Consider the following 22,512-nt stretch of genomic DNA (forward strand, 5'->3'; position numbering starts at 1 on the left):
ACTAGTTTTTCCATGTTTGGTTCTAATTGTTTTTTTTTTAAACCCACCTACAGGTTCCTTAGAAGGCAAGTAAGATGATACAGTACTCTTGTCTCTTTGAGAACTTCCATATTTTGTTGTGATCCACACAAAGTCAAAGGGTTTAGTGCAGTCGATGAAGCAGAAGTAGATTTTTTTTCCCTGGAACTTACTGACAATTTTATCTCTGGTTCCTCTGCCTCTTTGAAAACCAGCCTGCTCTTTTGGTAATTGTCGGTTCATATATTTGCTACAGCATAGCTTGCATAATCTTAAGCATAACCTCACTAGCTTGTAAAATGAGCACAGTCTGGTAATTTGAAAACTCTTTGGCATTGCCCCTCTTTAGGACTGGGATGTAAACTGAACTTTTCCAATACAGTAGCCACTGTTGAGCTTTCCAAATTTGCTGGCATATTGAGTGCAGCCCTTTGACAATATCTTTTAAGTTTTTAAATAGCTCAGCTAGAATTCCATCACTACTAGTAGGTTTATTGCTAGCCATACTTCATAAGGCCCACTTAACTTAATTTTCCAGGTTGTCTGACTCTAAATCAATCACTACACCATGGTGCTTAACGTTGATAATTAATATCTTTCTTGTTTTATGTCACCTAAAACTTCAAAAGAGGATGGAGGGGATCATTTTATCTTTGTCTATTAAACCGGCCTGTTTTACTCTTTTTTTCTTTTTGGAGGGGGAAGGTGAGGTAATTGAGGTCACTTGACGAAGGTCACACAGCTAATCAGTGTTAAGTGTCTGAGGCCAGATTTGAAGTTGGGTCCTCCTGACTCCAAGGCCGGCGCTCTATTCACTGCACCACATAACTGCCCCCCTTTTTTCTTTTTTAACAAACTCTCAGCCTGGCGCTAGACTGCTTTCTGACATGAATGCTGTTCTTTGTGACCATTCTTCATTCTTTAGTAACAAAATACTTGAAGACATTTAGCTGTTTCTGTGTCCTACTCCCATCTTGAATGAACCATCTTTAGGAACATATAAAATAATTACAATATTGAAATACCATTGCTAATTAAAATATTTTGCAGAGTTCTTGAATTATACACACTTAGGAAAGTAATTTTTTCACTTTATGAATTTGTTTTCTTGTAGAATAAGGGAATAGAATTAGATTATCTCAGAATCCTTAACACGACTAATTTTCTTTGGTTCTATGATTTTTATATTTTGTGAAATTTAGAGATTTGAAAGGATGGAAAAAATTAGGGTGGCTATAGTAGAGACTTTGGAGTCAGAAGACCTTCCTTGACTCCCACTGCTGCCACTCGTGTGACTTTGGATGAGACATTTAACATCTTTCGGCCTCAGTTTTCTGCTCTGTAAAATAATGGGGATAGATTAGGTAACCACTGAGCTCTGTTCCAGTTTTATATATCTGTAATCCTATTAGAACATTGGAACACTGGACCTGACCTAGTCTGACAAATGTGAATTCCAAATGTTTGTTCATTCATTCATTTATAGAACCTGAAGAAATACAATTACAGTGACTGTGACTTTTTGTTTTGTTTGTTTATCTTAGAATTAGGGCAAGAGACAACAATGGATCATATGCTCTCTGTTTACTCCATGAAGGAAAAGTTCTACATTATCGCATTGATAAAGATAAAACTGGAAAACTCTCTATCCCTGATGGGAAAAAGTTCGACACCCTTTGGCAGGTATGAAGTAATATGGTTACCCCATTGGCTAAAATCAGTCTTCATTTAGTCTCTTGGACAGAAAGTAAGAGTGTTGATTAAACCCTGTTGTCTGATGTGCTACTTATATGTCATGTGATTTAAATTTATATACCTTCTATTTCAGTTTCTTCATTCATAAGAAAGAGATAATAGATTATAAGCTCCGGTAAAGGAAGGGGTATCATTTTTTAATTGATTTTGACTGGCTTTCAGACAAAAAGAGGTGTGTGTGTGTGTGTGTGTGTGTGTGTGTGTGTGTGTGTGTGTACATCTACATATCAGAAATTAACATAGTTTTCATTACCTGACAGGCTAGGTAAGTTAGATTTCACACTTCTCCCAGGATTCCCCAGTTCACTTATGGGAACTGGGGTGAATCTACAATTTCTATAAATGGGACCAGACTCACTAATGATTTTTATTCAGTTGTAGGAAATGATCCTTTTCACCACACCTCCATTTAGCTACTGATAGTTGAATTCACTTTTACAAGGAAATAGAAAGTAAGAGTGATGATTAAACCTTGTAGTTTATTCTATTGTCAAAGATTTAACCACAATTATACAAATTTACTCCTCAGTATGGCATAATGTATACTATATAGGAGGTAGGTTATGAAGGGCTTTGAATTCCAGAGCATTTTGTATTTGATTCTGGAGACAATCAGAAGCTACTGGAGTTTATTGAGTAGAGAAGGTGGTGAAATTACCAGATACCCATTTGAGGAAAGTCATTTTAGTGACTGAATGAAGAATGAATTGGAGGGGGATTAGATTTGAGGTAGGCAGATGTAACAGCAGGCTATTCTGGTGTCAGCACACCCATATCTGGTTACAGTGGATAGAGTGATGGATCTGAAGTCAGAAAGACTCATTTTCCTAAGTACAAATCTGACTTCAGACACTTCCTGGATGTGAGACCCTGGACAAGTCACTTAACCCTGTTTTCCTCAATTCATCATTTGTAAAATGATCTGGAGAAGGAAATGGCAAACTACTAAACCCCAAAATGGAGTCCTAAAGAGTCAGATGTGACTGAAACAACTGAATAAAAACAACAAATACAAATATCTGGTTAGTGCTAGGATTCAAAACCCAGTCTTCCATCTTCAGATCTAAATATTATTTACTTGGCGCCTCTTCAAATTTGTACCAGGATACTTGGAACTAATTTTGTGACCTTATTTTATTACCTTCTGGATCTGCGTTTCCTTGTCTGTAAAATTAAGAAGTTAATCTGGATAATCTCTAAGGCCCATCCTAACTTTGAGGATCTGGACAGAGATTGGAGCTATGTGTTCATTGGTGAGGGCAGAAATGAGGAGAGATAAATAGGCCTCATTGATCATCTAAGTTCTGGCAGCTCTCTTTAGGAAGGAGGGATATTTAGTATGGAGAAGAGAAGAGTGTGTATATGTATGTTGGGATTATATGGGGAGAGGTTCATATACTTAAATCTGAAAGGAAGGAGAGGGAGAAAGGGAATAAGCATTGATTAAGCACTTACCACTGTTCTAAGTGCTGTACAAATATCATTTTTATAGATTAAATAATACTATTAAGTTATATATAAGATATATAAATTAGTTAAATATTATTATCTAGTTGAATATAAAGCAGACTCATACTAAAATAGAACCATTGCAATTATAATTAAAATAAATAATTCTGGGAAGTAGGGAATGAAACTTTGAATTGTCATATTAGATGCAATTTGTGGAGTCTGCTGCCATCTGTAGCTTGAAAGTATTAGTTTGCACAAAGAGGCAACAAATGTTTCTGAAATTCTGCTCTTGATTTGGGTCCTTTTCCAAAGCCTTTCTCAAAGAATGATGAAAATGATTTGTGTGTGACTTCATAGTTCTTTGGAGTGACAGTTTTCATTTAAAAAAAAATGGTTTTTGGGGGTTTGCTCACAGTTGACTTTTGATTTTCATTCTTCAACCAAGATATAAACAGATAATATTTATGTCATATCCATTCATGTTACTAAATATGGGAGAAACGTCTCCAGGAAATCATTTCCAAAACAAGTTCGAGGCAATCTGACTGTAAGGTAGTCTTACTATAATCATTATTATTGTCATCATTAATTATTATTTTACTACTGTCAATAGTAATATATTTATATAATACTTTAAGGTTTACAAAGTGCTTTTCTCACACTAGCTCCATGAGAGATAATGAAAATAAACTCAGAATATTAAAATATTTGCACCAGGGAAAATTCAGTTTTTCTATATGATTGTGTCTTTTCAGTCTACCTGAAGAATAAATAGGGTTAATGCATTAGTGAGAACTTATACTTCAATATTTAGAAAACAGTCTATGGTTTTATTTGTCTGGGTGCTTCACACATGCTTCTTATCTTAGTAGGTTTTTAAATGAGTTGCTAGAGCCAAACACACAGTCACATGTGTATATATATGTATATATAAATGTATACACATACACACACATTTTAATGAAAAGCTTCATGAATTTAAGCTATGCTTGTTTTGAGGTGACAGATATACAGTACTTTACCAAACCAATACTCAATTTTTCTCATTTAACAGGACCTGCTAGAGCTTGCATTTGACAAGCATCACTTTTATTTATTTTTTATTTTTTTAAAGCAGTTGGGGTTAAATAACTTGCTCAAGGTTACACGGCCAGTTATTTTGTGTGGGTGTTAAGTATCTGAGCCCAGAACTAATCCCAGGTCTCCCGACTCTGGGGCCGGCACTCTTACTCACTTTTAAAAACCTGTTACCCCTCAGCATTATGAGCCATTGCTGAAGAACTTTAATGAATGAACTACTAGTTATATATTCATTGTTATCCCAAAAGGATGTTTTCTATCTGATAAATTAGTAGCAACTAGCATTTTAATGATAATTTGTCAGTCATTATCAGCCTAATGTTTCATCACACAATCCTTAGGTAATCAAGACCAGATTGTATTCAAGTTTTGACTCTCAGGTGCAGAACTGAGCCTACTGACCCTTAATTATCATTGAATTGCTTTAGGATAATAATTATTACTGATGTCTTTGTCTAAAAATATAGTTTATACTTGCTCTCTTTTTTGGTTTTGTTTTGTTTCTTCTTTCTTACTATTAACTCCATCAATTATAATTCTTCTTTACGACTTGACTAATATTTAATGTGAAGGTATTTGTAGATCCTATATTTGACTGCATGCCACCATGGTGGGGGGGAGGGGGAAGGAAAAGGATGGGGAGAAAATTTGAAACTCAAGGGGTTGTGCAACTTAATGTTGTAACGTAAAAGTAAATAAATAAATTTAAATTTAAAAATGTAAAAATATAGTTTATAAATTTTCTGATATGCAAATTAGTTATGGTTAGAGGTTGTGAGCTATCTACATTTCCATAATAGATATGACAGACTGTGCATTTTAACAGTGACTTTTGAAAAGTTGCTTAATCTGATGTGTGTTCATGGATTGTTGAGCAGTTTGCAAATTATTTTTAAGGTAAAAAAACAATTTTTGTCGTATCAGTTCTCTATGAGATTTAATAGAAAGAAATAAAAGGAGGTGAGAATATTATTTGCAGTAAGGATTCAGCAGCAACATTTTTTTCATCAATGAACGTAGAGTCTGTGGTTTATGTATATCTGCTGGAGGTAAATTGTCTTTGCTCAAAGTTCAGGGCTGGTCTTTATCTTACAAAAAAGGAATAAGCCTCTCTCTAGGTTATCAGGGAGAATGAAGTAACTTGAAAAAAACTTTGCAGCAAATTTCTCTTATAAGGGTCTCTTTCCAAGTGATTCAAATTTATAATACCAAAAAAAGAAAAATCTTCAAATAGATATATGACTTAGAGAACTTTAGAGGCAATTAAATTAATTAAAATAATTAATAGGGGCTGCTAGGTGGCACAGTGAATAGAGTACCAGCCCTGGAGTCAGGAGGACCTGAGTTCAAATCCGGCCTCACACACTTGACACACTTACTAGCCATGTGAGTTTGGACAAGTCACTTAACCCCAATTGCCCTCCAAAAAGCAAAATAATAATAAAATAAAGTAATTAATAACTAGAAAAGCTATAAGATATAAGGTGATTCCACTTAAATCATTGTCATTCTTAAATATAAATAAGAAAAGCTAGAAAGAAAATTTCTGTTAAAAATAATTCGAGAAGCTAAAAGATACTTAGGAAGAAATCTTTCCAGTTTATCCAGGGGTTGACTATATGAATCTAACTATACAATACACTTTGCAGAAACAATGGCAGACCCAAATAAGTAGAGAAACATTCATTGCTCGTGGCTGGGTTGAACCAATACAATAAAAATTGCAATATTTCCTAAATTATGTACTTATTCACTGCTATGCCAGACTTCTGAAAGAATGTTTTATTGGACTTTGGAAAAAAAAATCATATCAAGGCATAAAAGGTCAGGGAACTCGAGGAAAAAAAACAGAACAAAGTGGGAAGGAAGGGAGGTATATTAGTATCATTTCAAACTAGTAATTCAAAAAATAATCATTAAAATGATTTGGTACTGGTTTTGAAAAAGAGGTATATCAGTGTAATAAATCTGGCACACATACAAAAGCAAAAAAGCCAAAATAGTTTACTGGTTAATAAACTCAAATTCTCCACTTACTGTGAGGACTCACTTTTAAAAAGTACATATCTGTCAATTGAAGAAGGGCTAAATAAATTGTGATCCACAAGATGGTTGTGTATTGGCCCCAATGAAATATCTGATAGTTCACTTCCCAACCTTCTTTTTAAAAGATGCGTTGGGAAATAGAGATAAATTAAAAATAATAAAGTAATAAAACTTTTTGAAAGGGTGAATTGAACACTTGTTTTTGAGAAGAAACTTTGTATTCAGCTGCTTTATTTTTGTATAAAAGTAGAATATCTTTTATTTACATTATTTTGCTGTGTAATAAATAATGAATCTGATGTAGGTGAATATTATTTCTTACGTAAAAATCTTTAGAGGTCCAGTACCATGTAATAGTAGTAGACATTCAAATATTGTTGATTAGCTGCCTATTTATAACACAGTGACATATGACCTCTAAATTCCCTTCTAGTTCTAAAGTTATGAACTTATTCTCCATACTGTATCCCTGAGGGAAATCCCTACTTCTTTTGTTGGAGAACAAAATCTAAATGAGGTAATATCTGTTTTTGAAGAGAAGGGAGAAAGATGGTGAGACTATGGCAACACTTGATAGAAGGTTCACCTATATTAATAATATAGTGAATTCTCCTTCTAGAATTTAGTTCCTTCTAGAATTGAGTAAGTGGGTATCATAATCTAGAATAGCTTGACTTTGAAGCATAAAGATGAGAATCTTGATCTTGATTCATAAGGCAGTGGGAGACCAATGAAAAGATGTAAAACCCCCAAAAATGGAAGTGGACTTCGTCAAAGCAATATGTAAAAGGTACAGCTTAGTATTTATAGTTGAAGAAAATACAAAAAGATTGCAATAGCTCACAGTGGAAATGAAAAAATAAGTCATTTTCTTAGAGGTGCCTAATTATAAACAAAAACATTAGTTGTGTCTCCATTGGAGTCTTTATTCTGTTCCTCCTCTTTACTAATCCATGCTCTTTCCCCCCTTCATTTACAGCTGGTTGAGCATTATTCCTATAAGCCAGATGGACTCTTAAGGGTTCTTACTGTTCCATGTCGGAAAATTGGCTCAGAAAATGGTAATTTATATAATAACATGGTAACTTATAATGGGTTTTCTTGATTCTTTGGATATATTAGAAAACAAAAATATAATCTCTGAAAACGAGAATTTGATGGGATCATGCTTATCTTAATTACTTTATGAAAGCATTTAAAAACAAAAGATACTATGACTATGAAATTTACATTTTAAAACTGATATTTGGTACATAGATGAGAAAAAATTAAATGTAAGAAGATATACCATCTGGGGGAAAATAATTTTAACAGATGGGGTGTGTTTTTTGCAGATAATGTGTATTTCACAATAATTATTTGAGATTCAGGAACCACTCTTTTTTTTGTAGAAGTAATTGTCCTCTATATTTTCATAGGTAACATAGACTTTGGGATGTCACGACCACCTCTTCCAGCTGCTCATCCTAAGGTAAGTGTTGCTATTAGGATCAGTGAAGGTTAAGCATTTATACATATCAGCAAATGAAAAATGTGATCTTGTCTAATATTACAAATGATCAAAAAATAAAAAAAATAAGAAAAAGAAATGATCATGTTGAAATTTCAGAATAAATTATTAACAGGGATTCCCATGGAGAATTATATTAAACATTAGACTGTTTTCCATATTAAAATAAACTTGTTCATTATTTTGAACAAGACTTATGTATCATTTATTTTTTTCAGCCATTGTATTAGTGGCTGAGTTTGATAGTTAATATATGTTTAAAAATTCTTTAAGGATGATAAAGATCAAGGCTAATTTAAAACATTTCTCATATTAAATTTGGAAATTCTTAGCTTAGAACTCAGAAAATTTAAATTAACTTTTTTCTTTTGTATGTATAAGATCGATTAATATTAAGTAGCATATTTAATGACACAATTGAACACATGAATAAAGTTCCTATGGGGGAATTCTGTCAGTGTAATCTACCTATATGGAAGCATAATTAGAACAGTCAGTGTCTGTGGACCTTTTTGACTTGTTTCAAGTAGATTCAGGTAGAAAGTTCTATAGACTTATTGCTGACAAAATCTATCAAGCATCTAATGAACAACATATTTTTTTAAAAAATCAAATTGATAGTATAGCAGCAGAGCATCCCAAGTCTGAAAGATTCAGAGCATTGCTTTAAAAGAGGGCATAAAGAGAATGATGGGGTTCCCAGGACAATGACACTTCTGCCGATTCCCCATTTCTATGTGGCTTTCCCGACCCTGCTTCTGGAATTTCAGGGGAAATCCCATTTTCCTAGAGATAATAGAGGTCAGTAAGTTTTTTTATAAAAGAATATGGGAAGAGGATGGGGAGTGTTTTTTTTTCCACACCTTATTCATTACTACTACAAAACTCTACACAACTAGCCAAATTTACTTTTCACCCATTTTATTGTTGTTGGTCTAACCTATATGAATTAATAATTTTGTATAACACAAAAACTTTCTAATGTAGTAGATCTTAAAAAGCCTCTAAGGAAACATTTTCAAGAAAGAACATTTAAAATGGTATGTTCATTAAATGTTGTGTAGTGAACCTTATTAGCAAAATGTTAGGGGATTTATTGGTAAAATTGTTTCTTAAAACAAGTTAAAAAGAGCCTCTGTCATAGAAGGTATCTATTGTTTTTTGAAAAAATTTAACGTTCCTCTTTGACATTATGGTTTCTAGAGTTGGTCAACGGGTGGAATTATCTCAAGAATCAAATCATACTCCTTTCCAAAGGCCGGCAACAAAAAGGTGCCTAATGCATACCATGTTTGCTGGTTTCTGATTAAGTGGTAGGATGTACCCACACTCAGCTGCGTGCCTTTTCCTGTTTTGTTTGCATCTGTTAAATGTGTAATTGTCTACTAACACTCTGAATGTAGAGATCATAATGCAGTCTGCTTTTCAATTTTCATTCTTCTTTGTCATCACTGATACCAACTTTATCATCAGTGATTTCGATGTAGCCTTTGTTTTATTGCAGCAAATTCCTTGACTGTCTTTCTCTTTAGGCATATGATGTGCTTTTCATGTTAGTCTTTGATTTATTTCATGTCTGTGATAATAATTAATTAATAATTAATTATAATTAATTTTAATATTAAAATATTAAATTTAATAAATATTAATCTTAATAATTTATTTTTACTGTTGGAATTACTCAGATGCATGTAGTTACATTGGAAATCATTATTCCTGTCAGAAAACAGATGATGCCTTTGGGGCAAAGTCGCAATATTAGTTGATGAAGTCAAATTTAGTATTATAATGGGAATAGATACGTAGATTTTTTCTTACTAAAAAGAAACACTATACTTTGTGACAGTATATACTAAATAATTAAAGCTGGGTTACCCTGCAGATCTTATAATTTTTTCACCAGAGCTGTGAAGTTTTTATTGGAGAAAATAGAGACTGTGAGATAGAAAAATGTCATTCAAGAAGCAGTAATTTTAATATTTGATTCATTTCCTTTTTTTGCTATGTGATTGATTACTGAGGTGAATCACGCAGAAATCCATTATTGGGATTCTTATAGCAAACTTTCCCCCTAGTTACTTATAGGACTAGTTTTATGAGTCATTCTTTGTGGTTTCCACTCTAATCCTTGATTTGATTTCTAAATAACACATTTTTATAACACAGTAATTTTTCAATCCCTTTCATGCAAATTTGAACCTCCAACTAACTCTCTAAAGCATAGTTTGTTTCTTGAAATTAAGATACATACTTAGAGATCAAGACTAAGGAATATATGAGACTCAATTATGCTCTTCCCATATATAATATAAGAAAATATAAGAAATTTATTTTTAAAAAAGGACGTTCTTCATCTGATTGACAATACAAGATAAATGAACTTTAACTGTAGAATGTTTTTAAGTAAGACATCAGTGAATTTTCCTGCCGTTGGGACCATGACCTGCACACAAACTGATTGACCCTCTGCATAGTCAGTCTTATTCATTAAGGATATCTCCCTAGTTAACATGAATTCCAAAAAACAAACCAAATAATTAATCTGCATGGATCGGTTCTCATTAGGAAAAATGAAAGAAGCCTTATGACAAAGTCCTGTCAGCTCTTGGTTGAGTTTCCAGAAAGATACTATCGTAACATTCCTTTATTTTATTGCCATGCAGTACCAGAGGAGTAAAGAGTTGGTTGTTGTCTCAGAAATTTGGTTATCTTTAGTAGCCAGCCAATCAAGATGTTTTAGTATACACACTCACACATCAAAAAAAATACCTTTTGTGATAGAGCTCTCCTTTGTCCTTAGTTGATCAGTACTATTACATAGTTAGAAAAACAGGCTTAGTCAGTAAAAACTAAATATATAGCATCCTTTATTAAGCCATGAATTATCCATGATAGGCTTTTAAAATGATGGTAGAAAGGAGGCAGCTACATGGCTCAGTGGACAATATACTGGACTTGGAGTCAACAATACCTGAATTCAAATCTGACCTCAGAAATTTCTTAGGTGTGTGACCCTGGGCAAGTCGCTTAACCTCTGTTTGCCTCAGTTTCATCATCTGTAAAATGATGTGCAGAAGGAAATGGCAAACCACTGTGATATCTTAGCTAAGAAAAACCCAAATGGGGACACAATTGAAAAACAACCGAACCATGACAACTATAAAAATGAAATCATTCAGAATTTGTTCTAAATCGGTTTTAATTGGGATAATGATTCCAGGCTTTTGGGAATAAATGTAGATAAATAATGGCTTTCTTTTAAGAAGCAAATGTGAAAATTTATGTGTCCCATCCATAGATGAAATTTTGTCAATAAATTATGTACATGTTATTTTACCTATGGGAAGTGGAAATTTGTCAGACAACTGACTAATTTGATCAAAGTAGAGAGCCAGTTAATATAATTAAGGAACAACTGTATTTAGCAGTCTGAATTAACTCTAGTCACTGAACTAGCAATGTAGGACACTTGTATTCTTGCTACTATGACACACATGAATTTTTAAAATACATTAGAGGATAGAAATCATACACATTAGAAACATTAAAATGGTTTCAGATATATCAACTGAATTCTCAGATAGAAAATAATCAAAAGTATTTTTAAAAATTACAATAAATTTAAACTTAAAATGTGCATCAATTATTTGCCCACAAACCCTACACATATATTCTACAAGCAGTCTTTGTTAAGCATCAATACATGTGATGAATAAGTTATTTATGTTTTCATTTTTGTATTGTTTTCAATACATAAGAGATGGCATGGCCATCATCAGAATGAGGGAAACTTAGGGTCCCCTCGTGGTTTCTCTAATGAGAATGTAGATAAGATATGACGCTGATAATGTTACCCTCTGCCTTATATTGGGATTGAAGGAAAGTGATCTACTTCCTGAAAATACAGCATTGAGCACATCACTTCACCTCTGCAGACTTCAGTTTCCTCGTCTATAAAATAAGGAGCCCAGATGTCTATAAAGTTCTTTTCCAATTCAAGAATTTTAGGATTTCTAATATAAATAATATAAGTTTAATTATATTACAAGTACTATAAGTTTCCATACATACAGTCAAATGAAGCAAATATATATGTATTAAAATATACATATATGTATTTAGGCATATATGTATGTAGATGATAGATAGACAGACAAATAGACAAATAGATGATAGATAGATAGATAGATAGATGGATAGATAGATAGATAGATAGATATAGATACGGGTATAGTTTCCAGAAGGATTTACATTTATTCCAAAAAAAGGAGACCCAAAGATATCCTGCTAAGAAACAGAAGTAGGTGATATACAACACTAAGCAGGACTGCTGTTGTCTCTAAGCACAGACATATTTGTCATCCAGCCCAACTCTGATTTCTTTGGTTAAAAGGGAAAAGTAATCGAGATAAACAGATTAGAGGATGGCAGTGGAGCCTGTTGTGACTTTATTTCTAATTCTGGTTTCTGTGATCAGTCCATTCAGTGCAGCAGATAGGAGTATAATTTATATACTCCAACATGGCAAGTAACAGCAGAATATTACGTGTGTTGTCTTTTTACCTCTTTTTTCAAAGCTCAACATCTGACAGCCTCATTTCTTCTGAAGGTACTGATTGGACACTTTCAAGAGAAAATAAATGCAGAAAACTAGTACTCAACCAAGACTATAAAATTTTTTCTGTGATCTAAATATATTATCAATTATATGTTTGCTTTTTGAAAAAAAAAGCAGACATGCAAAACAGAGTTAAAGATCAGGAAACGGTGAGGGGTGGGGAGGTAGAAGGTTAAGAATCTGAGACACAATTCTCTCAACTTTCTGCTTAGAGATATTGGCAAAAGTGAAATTAAATCCTTGACAGTGTGATTATGATTTGATACCAGTTTTAGTTGTCTTCTCTTCAGAGAGTGGAACACATGCTGGGAAAATTAGTCATTTGTCTTTTTGAAGGATAACATCTAGTTTCAGAAAAAGATGCTCAGTATTTTTTTATATTTTGGTGCTATATTGTAATCATATGAAGTTGCAGTGTCCTCTTTTCAGACTCTTCTACTCAAACTCTTGGCAAATTATACACTTAAATGATTAAAAACTATAGTGAATATATTGACTTTTGGCAATGTGTATATGCTTCCATCATGTTATGTCAGTGAAAAAGGAAAGATTGATCTAAGTGTAATGAAAGGAAAGGTTACTTGTCTCATCCTTTGTATTTGTTCACAACACATTTCAATAGCAATATTTGCCCCAGGTTCACATAGTGGCTAATGTCTTCCATCCCAAATACCAAGGAAGCTGAGGTTGGTATACTGCTCTACCCTGGAATTTTTGAGCTTCAGCAGGGCTAAAGCCAATAAGGTGTTCACTATCAATTTGGTGAATCCCCGAGTCTAGGGCCACTAGACTGCCCAATGAGAGAGCCAGGTCAGAAACAGAGCAGGTCAAAACTTTCATGCTGAAAAATAGTATGATTGGACCGATGAGTGGCTGTTGTACTTCTAGCATAGGTAAGATAAGAAGACCTAATCTCAAAAACTAAAGAACAAAATCCCAGAAAAATTATTCATCCTCATCAGTAAACTTAAATTCAAGGTAAGCCCTCTCATCAAAAGAAAGACTCTCTTCAAGGGAGCCTTATTCCCTTTGTTTTATTAGACTTGACATTGTTTCTATTTAAAGTGGTGAAAGACCATGGTAAACTTACTTCCTCCGTAGTAGTGTTAATATTTTGTTGTAGACAACAGTACCCAAACATTTGGTCTCAGTCAATCATGAGGCCTCACCTCTTGAACAAATTACCCAGTATGGGTCTCAGAGGCCTTTAAAATTCAATGAGCTCTGGAGGAGAGGATCCTGGCCCGCTGGCTTTCCATCATAGGGAGGGAAATGATATTTGGAAAGCCAGAGGCTATTGGAAAATTCCATTTTCTTAGTAATAGAAATTCCTTGTCATTCAAACTCAGCCAATCCAGAAGAGTAGGTCCTCAGAACAGGGAGGTTAGGACTTAGACAGGTGTGAATTATTTTTTTAGTGGAGAGTCTTGACCTCAAAAATTATAAAGGACTTTTCTTTCTGTTAATGCCTCCCAGGTCTGGAAGGAAAGAAAGGAACAAAGAGAGAGAGGAGAGGGAAAGGGACACAGAGAGAGAAAACACACATGAGAGCTTTTTAAAGTACTTAGTGTGTTCTAGGCATGGTGTTTAGTACTAGGAATACAAATACAAGCAAAAAGAAACTGAGCCAACCTCAAGGAGCTTATATTCCAATAGGGGAAAACAACACATAAAATGGAACAAAAAAGTGTGGGAGAGAGATGGAAGATTATGGAAAAGTCCAGAAGCAAACACAGGGAGGAAATTGGCTTGACTGTCCTGAGTACTTCCTTTAGTGGAAGTTCCAGCCAAAAATTCACCACCTGGAGAAGGAGGGCCACAGGGATAGAGGCACCTTTAGAATTAAAAGGCAGCTGGAGAGGAAGTGAAAAAATCTGGAGAATCAGGAGTGTATCCCAGAGACAAGTGATTTGGATAGACTGGGCACTCCCTTAAATAAAAATTCCAGGCTAGAAGGTCCTTGAGAGCAGAAGCCATCTTTTCCTTTTCTTTGTATGCCTTGTGCCTGACAGAGTGTCTGACACGCAGTAAGGTTCATTGATCACTGGAGGAATCTACAGGGACAGAGGAATCTAAAGAATAAGGAGGCGTTTGGAGAAGAGGTAGAAAAATCTGAAGAGTTAGGAGTGGGGTAGAGGGAGATTAGGAAACAATCAGTTATTGGAAGAAGGTTTTAAAAATATTTACAGCCATTTTTGTTATTGTTAAAATCTCTCTTTCATTACTATCTACAGTATTGTTGATGTCTCTGGAAAATTTTAAAATACTGTTTTTCCATTCCCATTGGAGTTAAATGGAAAATCCCACTGTAACAATACAACTCTTCCCCTTAAATCTCCCCCCCCCCCCCCCCCCTCCCTAGAAAAAAGAAGATAGCGTAGCGGTAGCATTTTGAGAGATAACCAGAGACAATCTACCCACTGGCAGAATGTTTCCCAAAAGATTTCATTAAATAGTAGTGTGTGACATTAAGCATCTGTGACAGCTTAATCTGTCCTGTGTTAATTACATAGGAAGGAATAGGGCTGGTGATTTTGGCCTGTATTTATACTTAAGGTGGCTTAAAAATGATTTTCCCACAATGTTAAGAATCACCTGCAGCCTTTTTTGGCTACTTAGAATTAACTTGTCCTCTCCACGTTTAATATGTTACTTATAATGGGAAGCCAAAAAAGCTTCTGTGGACTTTCTCCTTTACTTGTTTTAGTTTTTAGATGGGCATAATAAGTAATCTTTCAGACATGGTAGAATTAAGGTAGGAAAGAAGTTCCCAGTCATATAGGTTTGGGACATTCATTTTCATGTAGCCATTGTTGGAAGGAAGGAGGGAGGGAGGGAAGGAAAAAAGGAAGAAAGGAAAGATTGTATGTCTTACTCTGTGCTGGTCACTATGCTAAGTGCTTAGCAAATATTATCTCACTTTGTCCTCACAATAATCCTGAGAAGTAGGTAACATTGTTATCCCTATTTTAGAGTTGTGGAAACTGAGGCAGAGAGAGATTATAACCAGACTTGAACTCGGGTCTTCCAGACCATAGACCCAGCACTCTATCTACTATACAACGATAGTATGGTATCATGCCATTCTTTCCATTCCTCTCAGCTCACACAATCCTATACCTTGCCAGTCTACATATGTTTGTGGCAGAATGAAAACAGTATTGGATATGGAGTCAGAGGACTTCATTTCAATGCCTCATTCTGTAACAGAGAGAAAGATACACACACCACACACACACACACACACACACCATGCACCTAAGTGGAGGTGGATAAGTGAAGGGAAATGAGTCCCTATTGGGAGGCTAAAAAGGAGATTCTTAACTGTGGGAAGGAGGGAGGACCAGAATTCCCATGAAGTTCCTAATGGCCCTGGGATGCTAGAATCTATAGAGGTGAGTAGGCTCTGACCACAGTCAGGAAGGAAGAGTAGTTTCCTTTGGACCCCTGAGGTGATGGCCTTCAACCATTTGGGGCTGAGTTTCAGGTGGTGCCGACGTCCTCTGCCACAATGGGGCCAGTCCCCTGACTATATTTAGGCGCCTCAGGTTTCTACTGGCAGCCATTTGGGGTTATGTTGCCAAACTCCAAATGAAATGCCTGGTTCATCACCATACTGGGCCCGGGTGCCCACAGGAGAAGGTATATTATGGTTAAGAGAGATGAGGGCTAGGAATGGGGAGAGCTGGGTACTATCCTGGCCCCAATAGGTCCCCTTGATCAAGAACCTTCCCCTCTAGGGCTCTTTTCTCAAAAATGAGGGAGTTTGTTGGATTTTTAAGGGACCTTTGATTCTGACAGTCAGTTTTTAAAGCGGTCCCAGCTTGGCCTCTTTTTACCTCTCCTGGTAGAAACATCATACAAGCCAGTAACTATGGCTTTCTTGCTGTTCTTCATAATTTGCATTCATACCCTGGGTGTAAATTGAACAAAGGAAACCTCTTTTGTGGTTGTTTAACTATTTCAGTTATGCTGGACTTTCTTGACTGCATTTAGCATTTTCTTGGCAAAAATACTGGAGTGGTTTGCTGTTTTCTTCTCAGCTCATTACATTCTTCATATAGATGAGGAAATTAAGGCAAAAAGTGGTTTGCCCAGGGTTGCACAGCGAGGTCAGATTTGAACTCAGGTGTTTGTAACTCCAGGTCCAGTGCTCTATCCACTATGCTACCTGATTCCTCCTTTATGGGCACACCTGTGCTTAAAATCTCACCTTTCAGAATAAGTCTTTACTGGTCCCCCTTAATACTAATTAATACCTTTTCTCTGTGATTACCTGCCATCAGTCTCACAGTCAGTCAGTCAATTAGCACTTATTAATCCACTAATATGAGCCATTTTTTGTCTCATTTCTTACCTCTCCTTAATCACTGAATGGGCATTGCCTTAGATAAACTGAGACCTGTAAAAGACCTTAACTTTTTTTCCCCTTTTTTGGAGGGGGAAGGTAGAGAATTGGGGTTAAGTGATTTGCCCAAGGTCACACTGCTAGTTTATGTATTAAGTGTCTGAGGCTGGATTTGAACTCAGGTCCTCCTGACTCTAGGGCCAGTGCTCTATTCACTGCACCACCTAGACACTCCAAAAGACCTTCACTTTAAAAGGCCAAGGTCTCCCACTGCATCTTGGACTATCTCCTGTCATCTTGATCTATATCTCGTCACTGGACCCAGACGGCTCAGGAGGAGAGAGTGAGGCTGGTGACTGCACAACCCTGCCTCACTTACATGTAGTTCACTTGCAAGTCATGACATCACCTTCCCAGTGACATGGTCCTCTTCAAGAATGAAGGACAAATAACAATATCAACTTGTGTTACCAAATTCAAGACACTTTGCCCTTCTGGTTCTCAATTTCCTTCATTTTTAAAATGAAAGAATTGTACTAAATGGGCTTCAGTATACTTTCCAGTTCTAAATCTTTGATAGTAATGTCTTGTAGGAAGAAAGATAAGTAGATCAAAGATGGAAGGTAGTTTTCACTTATTTATTTATTTATTTATTTATTTGCTTATTTATTTATTTATTTATTTATTTACTTACTTACTTATTTATTTATTTATTTATTTATTTATTTATTATTGATGTTTAGCCTAGGTCCAAAGGAGAAAAAAAGTCCTTAGGAATTTACAGTATGTGAAATTAAATCTAAAATGTCACTAAATTTTATAAAGTCAGTATCCACAAGAACAGAGTTCTGTAAGAATCCTTGAAATTGATTATGTCAGAAGAAAGGCTTTAAAATATTTACAGTGATTTTATGTTTCTATACTATATGCTCTATTTAATCAAATTGTGCCCAAGCAACAATCTGAAGGAAATAAAATTTTAGTTAATTTTTCTGTCTGTCTGTCTTTAATTCTTGTCTATGTCTTTCTTGGATAAATTATTCTATCCTAAGTAAAGAAACAACAGATAAAATGCATATTCATGAGCTATATTAAAATGTTTTCTTTTGTGCTTCAGTTACATACTTCCAGTGTTAACCGGGCAGACAGTTCAGTGGAACTTAATCCTTATGTGCTACAGAGGACAGATGGTACCAGTTTGGGAGCTGAACTAGGTAGGTAAAATCCCATGTCTAAGCCATGCTCATTTAACCCACTATTTTCTGTAATTTCTGTACCTTCATTGTCACCTCTTCTTTCTCTTTATACTCTCTTGGCACTCTCATACATTTGGGTGTCTCAGATCAGCTCCACATCACGGACTGCCTGCCTCCAGTTCCATCTGGATGTCACACTTGTATCCTAAACCCAACATGTCAAAAATGGAATCATCTTTACCCTCCAAACCTATCCTTTCTTCAAGCTTTAATTCCCACTGAGTATATTACCATTCTTCCAGGCCCACAGGTTTGTATCCTAATTATTCTTGACTTTATATTCTCTTCACAACCCCATCAATCCATTCCCACATGTTGTTTATTCTGTCTTTACAACATGTTTCACATCCATAACCTTTCTACTCACAAAACTGCTCCCTAGGTCAGCTTCAAAACTTCTAGCCTAGACTATTGCAATATCATCTTAAGTGATACCCTTCCCTCTAGTTCCTCTCCTTTTCAATCTAGCTTCCATATTGCTGCCAAAATAATCTTCAAAAGGTGAAATTCTTAATTAATCAGGTATTTCTTAACTGTATTTAAACCCTGTTGCATCTCATATCAAATATAAAATCTTTAGAATAATGTTAAAGTCTTCCACAATATGGTTCTTATCTAGCTTTCCAGATTTACTTCATACTATTCTCCTTCATTCACTCTAGAGTCCAACCAAACAGGCCTATTAGCTTTTTCCAAAGTTGACCTTCCATCTCTTATCTGCATACATTTCTTCTGTGCTCCATGCCTTCAATTCTTAGAATATTTGCTTTCAAAAAGGCTTATGTCAGTGATCAACTCCTTTCAGAGACCTTTTAGATGGGAGGGATAGCTAACATAATGGTTGACAGTGTAAGGATGGAAAAAAAAATAGATCTTGACGTGCTAAAGCTGTTGGGTGAATCTAGATTCAAGAATTGATTCAATAGAAGATAAAATACAATAGAGATAATATAAAGTGTTACACTTAGATTCTTAAAAATCAGTGCCACAACTACAGGGTGAGAAAGGTATGGTAGGATAGCAGTTTGTCTGAAAATGTCTGACAGATTTTAGTTGACTACAGTATTCACAAAAGATAGCAGTGTGAGGTGGCATTATAATGCAGTCTTCAACTACATTGAGTCATAGTTTCCAGGAATAAAAAAATGATAACCCTTCTTTGTCATGGTCAGAACACATCTCCTGTATCGTATTGAGTTTGGGGCACTACAATTTAAAGACATTGAAGACTGAGAGTCAGGAGCAGACTATTTTCTATAATAATAGTTTAGGGTGCCAAGGCACTTTTAAGAAGCCATATCAATGTCGGGCCATTCGGTAAGTTAGTGTTTGGTCTCTTAGTGTTTTTTTTAATATATAGATGGTCAAGGAGAGACTGTTCCTTTGTTTTTATATTTGTATTATGGTCTCATCTATTTCATCAGTGATGAAATGGACATAGCAGCATGAATGAACAATTTACTTCTCTCATTTCTTATTGGTTAATTGAAAATTAATCGAAAGCAGGAATGCTTATCCCATTAATGCTAGTGAGACACACAGGAGTTGACACTCTAGATGTTCTATTAAATCTTTTGTCAACATGCTTGGTCAATAGAAGCAAAATCTTAAATACTGCCTAATAGCTTAAAAGTTTATCACAATTTCCCATTATGACTAGTCTAAATAAAGAGTAACGATAATATTGGTATAGAATGGTACTTGTTCAACATAGAAAAATAAAAAAGCAAAATGTGTCTACTCAGTTGCATTTGCATCCCTTGGGTGGAGCTGATGAAAATGTTTTTAATTGGTTTACAGATATGCAGAGAGATGCCTTACCTATGGATACTGCAGTCTATGAAAGTCCCTATGCAGATCCAGAAGAAATCAGACCCAAAGAGGTACGTTTGGACAGAACTTTGCTAACTTTGGAAGAAGGAGAGCTTGGCTCTGGTAACTTTGGCACTGTCAAGAGAGGTCGCTATAGGATGAAAAAGTAAGTTACTGCTTTCAATCGTGTTCTCAAATGTATTTTTTGTCTTTATAATATTTATTAATTAGATGAATATGTATGTGTATATGTATATATGTGTATGCATGTCTGTATATACACATATACATTTGTAAATATGTGTGTATATACTTTATATATGTATTATATAAAATATATTTATATTTTTATATTTTACATATTTTAAAATATATTTTATATATACTAAAATCTATATTTTACCATATAGTGCTATCCTTTGTATTTAAGGTTATATATAACCATTAAATACAAAGGATAGCACTATATGGTTAAATCCCTGTTTGATGTTATACTTTGGTATGAATTTCTGGTACCATTAGTATATAATGTTATTATATACACTTTATAGTGTTTTTATTATAGAAGGCTTTGTGACATGGATCTCTAGAGGCAATGGGAAGTCTTTGGAATATGGCTGAGTTAATATGCATCATATTTGACTTAGTTGACTAGACTTAGACTTAGGTGAATATAAACTGTCCTAGAGGTAAGTATCAAAGTCATGGAAGTGTTTATCACTTTGCAATGATTAAGCCTCTGTGTTTAGTGAAGCATGTGGAAGAAAGTGGAAAGTATTTTAGATTTAGATTACATAATTTTTATTCAAGTAAAATTGAGCTCAGTAGGAGTATATGACTTTAAAACTCAAAGATACAAATAAGCAAGTATAGTAGGAGTTCACCCCACACACACATATGCACAATGATCCTCTTTTTTGGTTTAGTGACTGATTTGAAGCCGTCTTCTTTCCCTTTGTGTTTTCCTGAATCTAAAATGAAAGACCCTGCCCCTTAGGCCATGATCATTTTACTTAACTTTGTCATTTTTTTCCAAAAGCAAGAGCTAAAAGATCCAAATAGTTCATATGATACAGTATAGTAATATATAATACAATAGTAAAAACCTGTTTCCCAGCTTTCCAGAATCATTGTGCTTTTAAGCCAAAGTCTACAACATTTTCCATTTGGAAATGATCATTGCTCAGGGAACACTTTTCTTTTCTGTGTCAGAAGTAGGAGCCAAATTTGTTAGACCAAGTAAACTGTAGACTGTGTATAACTTCAAAGTGTTTTCTTATGGATTATTTTATTCTAACATGTTTAAAAGAAAAATATGACTTTACAGAATTATATTTGGTCTGCTATTTTTTACTGTAGATATATAGTACTCCAGATATAAGTCAAATCAGTATTTGTGGATTGCTACAAATTAAGGCAAAATGTGTTCCAAGGTACAAAAAGCCTATTTCAAATTGAACCATTGGAATGTAAACATTTCACTAGGTGGGGAACTACTTTGGTTCTTTCTAGAGTTAAGATTTTCTGATTATGTCTGAGTATGTACCATGCTTCTGAAAGTTAAAATAATCCCATATTTCTTTAAGAAATATCATTTAAAATATAAATGTTAAAAATTGTTTTTACATGCAACTGGGAAATAAGATATACAGGCAATGGGGTATAAAAATCCATCTTGCCCTAAAAGAAGGTAAGGGGGAAGGAGGAAAGGGGGAGGGATTTGGGGGGTATATAAGAGAGGGAACACTGGGGCAAGGGATAATCAGTATGCTTGTCATCTTGGGGTGGGGGTAGGGGAGAGATGATGAGAAAATTAGAAACTCAAAATCTTGTGGAAGTGAATGTCGAAAACTAAAAATAAATAAATTCTGAAAAAAGGAAATATTAATTCCAACTTTTCTCTGAGATTGAGCTTCTTCCTTGCTTTCCCTAATTAGTTTAAATAGTAAACCTTTTGTCTTTTCAGGGAGGGTTGAAGTGGAAAGAGAAGTAGCAGGGAAAAAAGTTGAGGAAGAAAGCAGTTAATCATTATTTCAGAGGATAGCTTACTTTCATTCAATAACAGAAACGGATAGTTTTATATAATTTTTTGCAAGTAGGAAATGTCTCATAGGATAATACCTAAAAGTGTGTATGTATGTATTATGTATGTTTGAATTTGTTTTGCAGAGGTGAAAAGTTGGTGGCTGTAAAGATACTAAAAAATGAGACCAATGACCCAGCAATTAAAGACGAGTTATTAAGAGAAGCAAATGTCATGCAACAGCTAGACAATCCTTACATTGTTCGAATGATTGGAATATGTGAAGCTGAATCCTGGATGTTAGTCATGGAGATGGCTGAACTTGGCCCACTCAATAAATATCTGCAGAAAAACAGGTATGTTTCCACTAATTGCTCATTTCTGGAGAATCCTTTTCTCAAGAACAGAGGTGTCAAACATACAGACCTCACTGAATCTCACAAAACTCACAACTGCTGCCCTAACCAGATTAATGTGAGATTGAGAAATATTTAACTAAATAAACAAAAACACATAAGAACATAGGTAATGTTAATAGGGTTCTAAGACAATATGTGGCCCACAGAGATCATTATGTGTGGGTTTATGACCTCA

The 22,512-nt window shown here is 34.7% G+C and overlaps 1 protein-coding gene across 4 annotated transcripts in view; it reads left to right on the top strand.

The window, feature by feature from the left end:
* Positions 1-22,512, top strand: part of SYK (spleen associated tyrosine kinase) — a 147,034-nt gene that overhangs the window by 103,019 nt on the left and 21,503 nt on the right. For 3 of the 4 annotated variants that reach the window (XM_069087285.1, XM_069087277.1, XM_069087294.1), the window contains 7 exons: positions 1,563-1,701; positions 7,331-7,412; positions 7,770-7,822; positions 9,065-9,133; positions 17,945-18,041; positions 19,884-20,061; positions 22,065-22,274. In XM_069087285.1, coding sequence (XP_068943386.1) covers positions 1,563-1,701; positions 7,331-7,412; positions 7,770-7,822; positions 9,065-9,133; positions 17,945-18,041; positions 19,884-20,061; positions 22,065-22,274 — 828 coding nt within the window. The remainder of the gene's footprint in view (positions 1-1,562; positions 1,702-7,330; positions 7,413-7,769; positions 7,823-9,064; positions 9,134-17,944; positions 18,042-19,883; positions 20,062-22,064; positions 22,275-22,512) is intronic. The other variant, XM_069087300.1, reaches the window with a different exon arrangement.

This window comes from Petaurus breviceps, unplaced genomic scaffold (assembly GCF_028583685.1).
Source record: "Petaurus breviceps papuanus isolate PSGF00001 unplaced genomic scaffold, PetGlider_PUasm1.0 118, whole genome shotgun sequence".
NCBI lineage: Eukaryota > Metazoa > Chordata > Mammalia > Diprotodontia > Petauridae > Petaurus > Petaurus breviceps.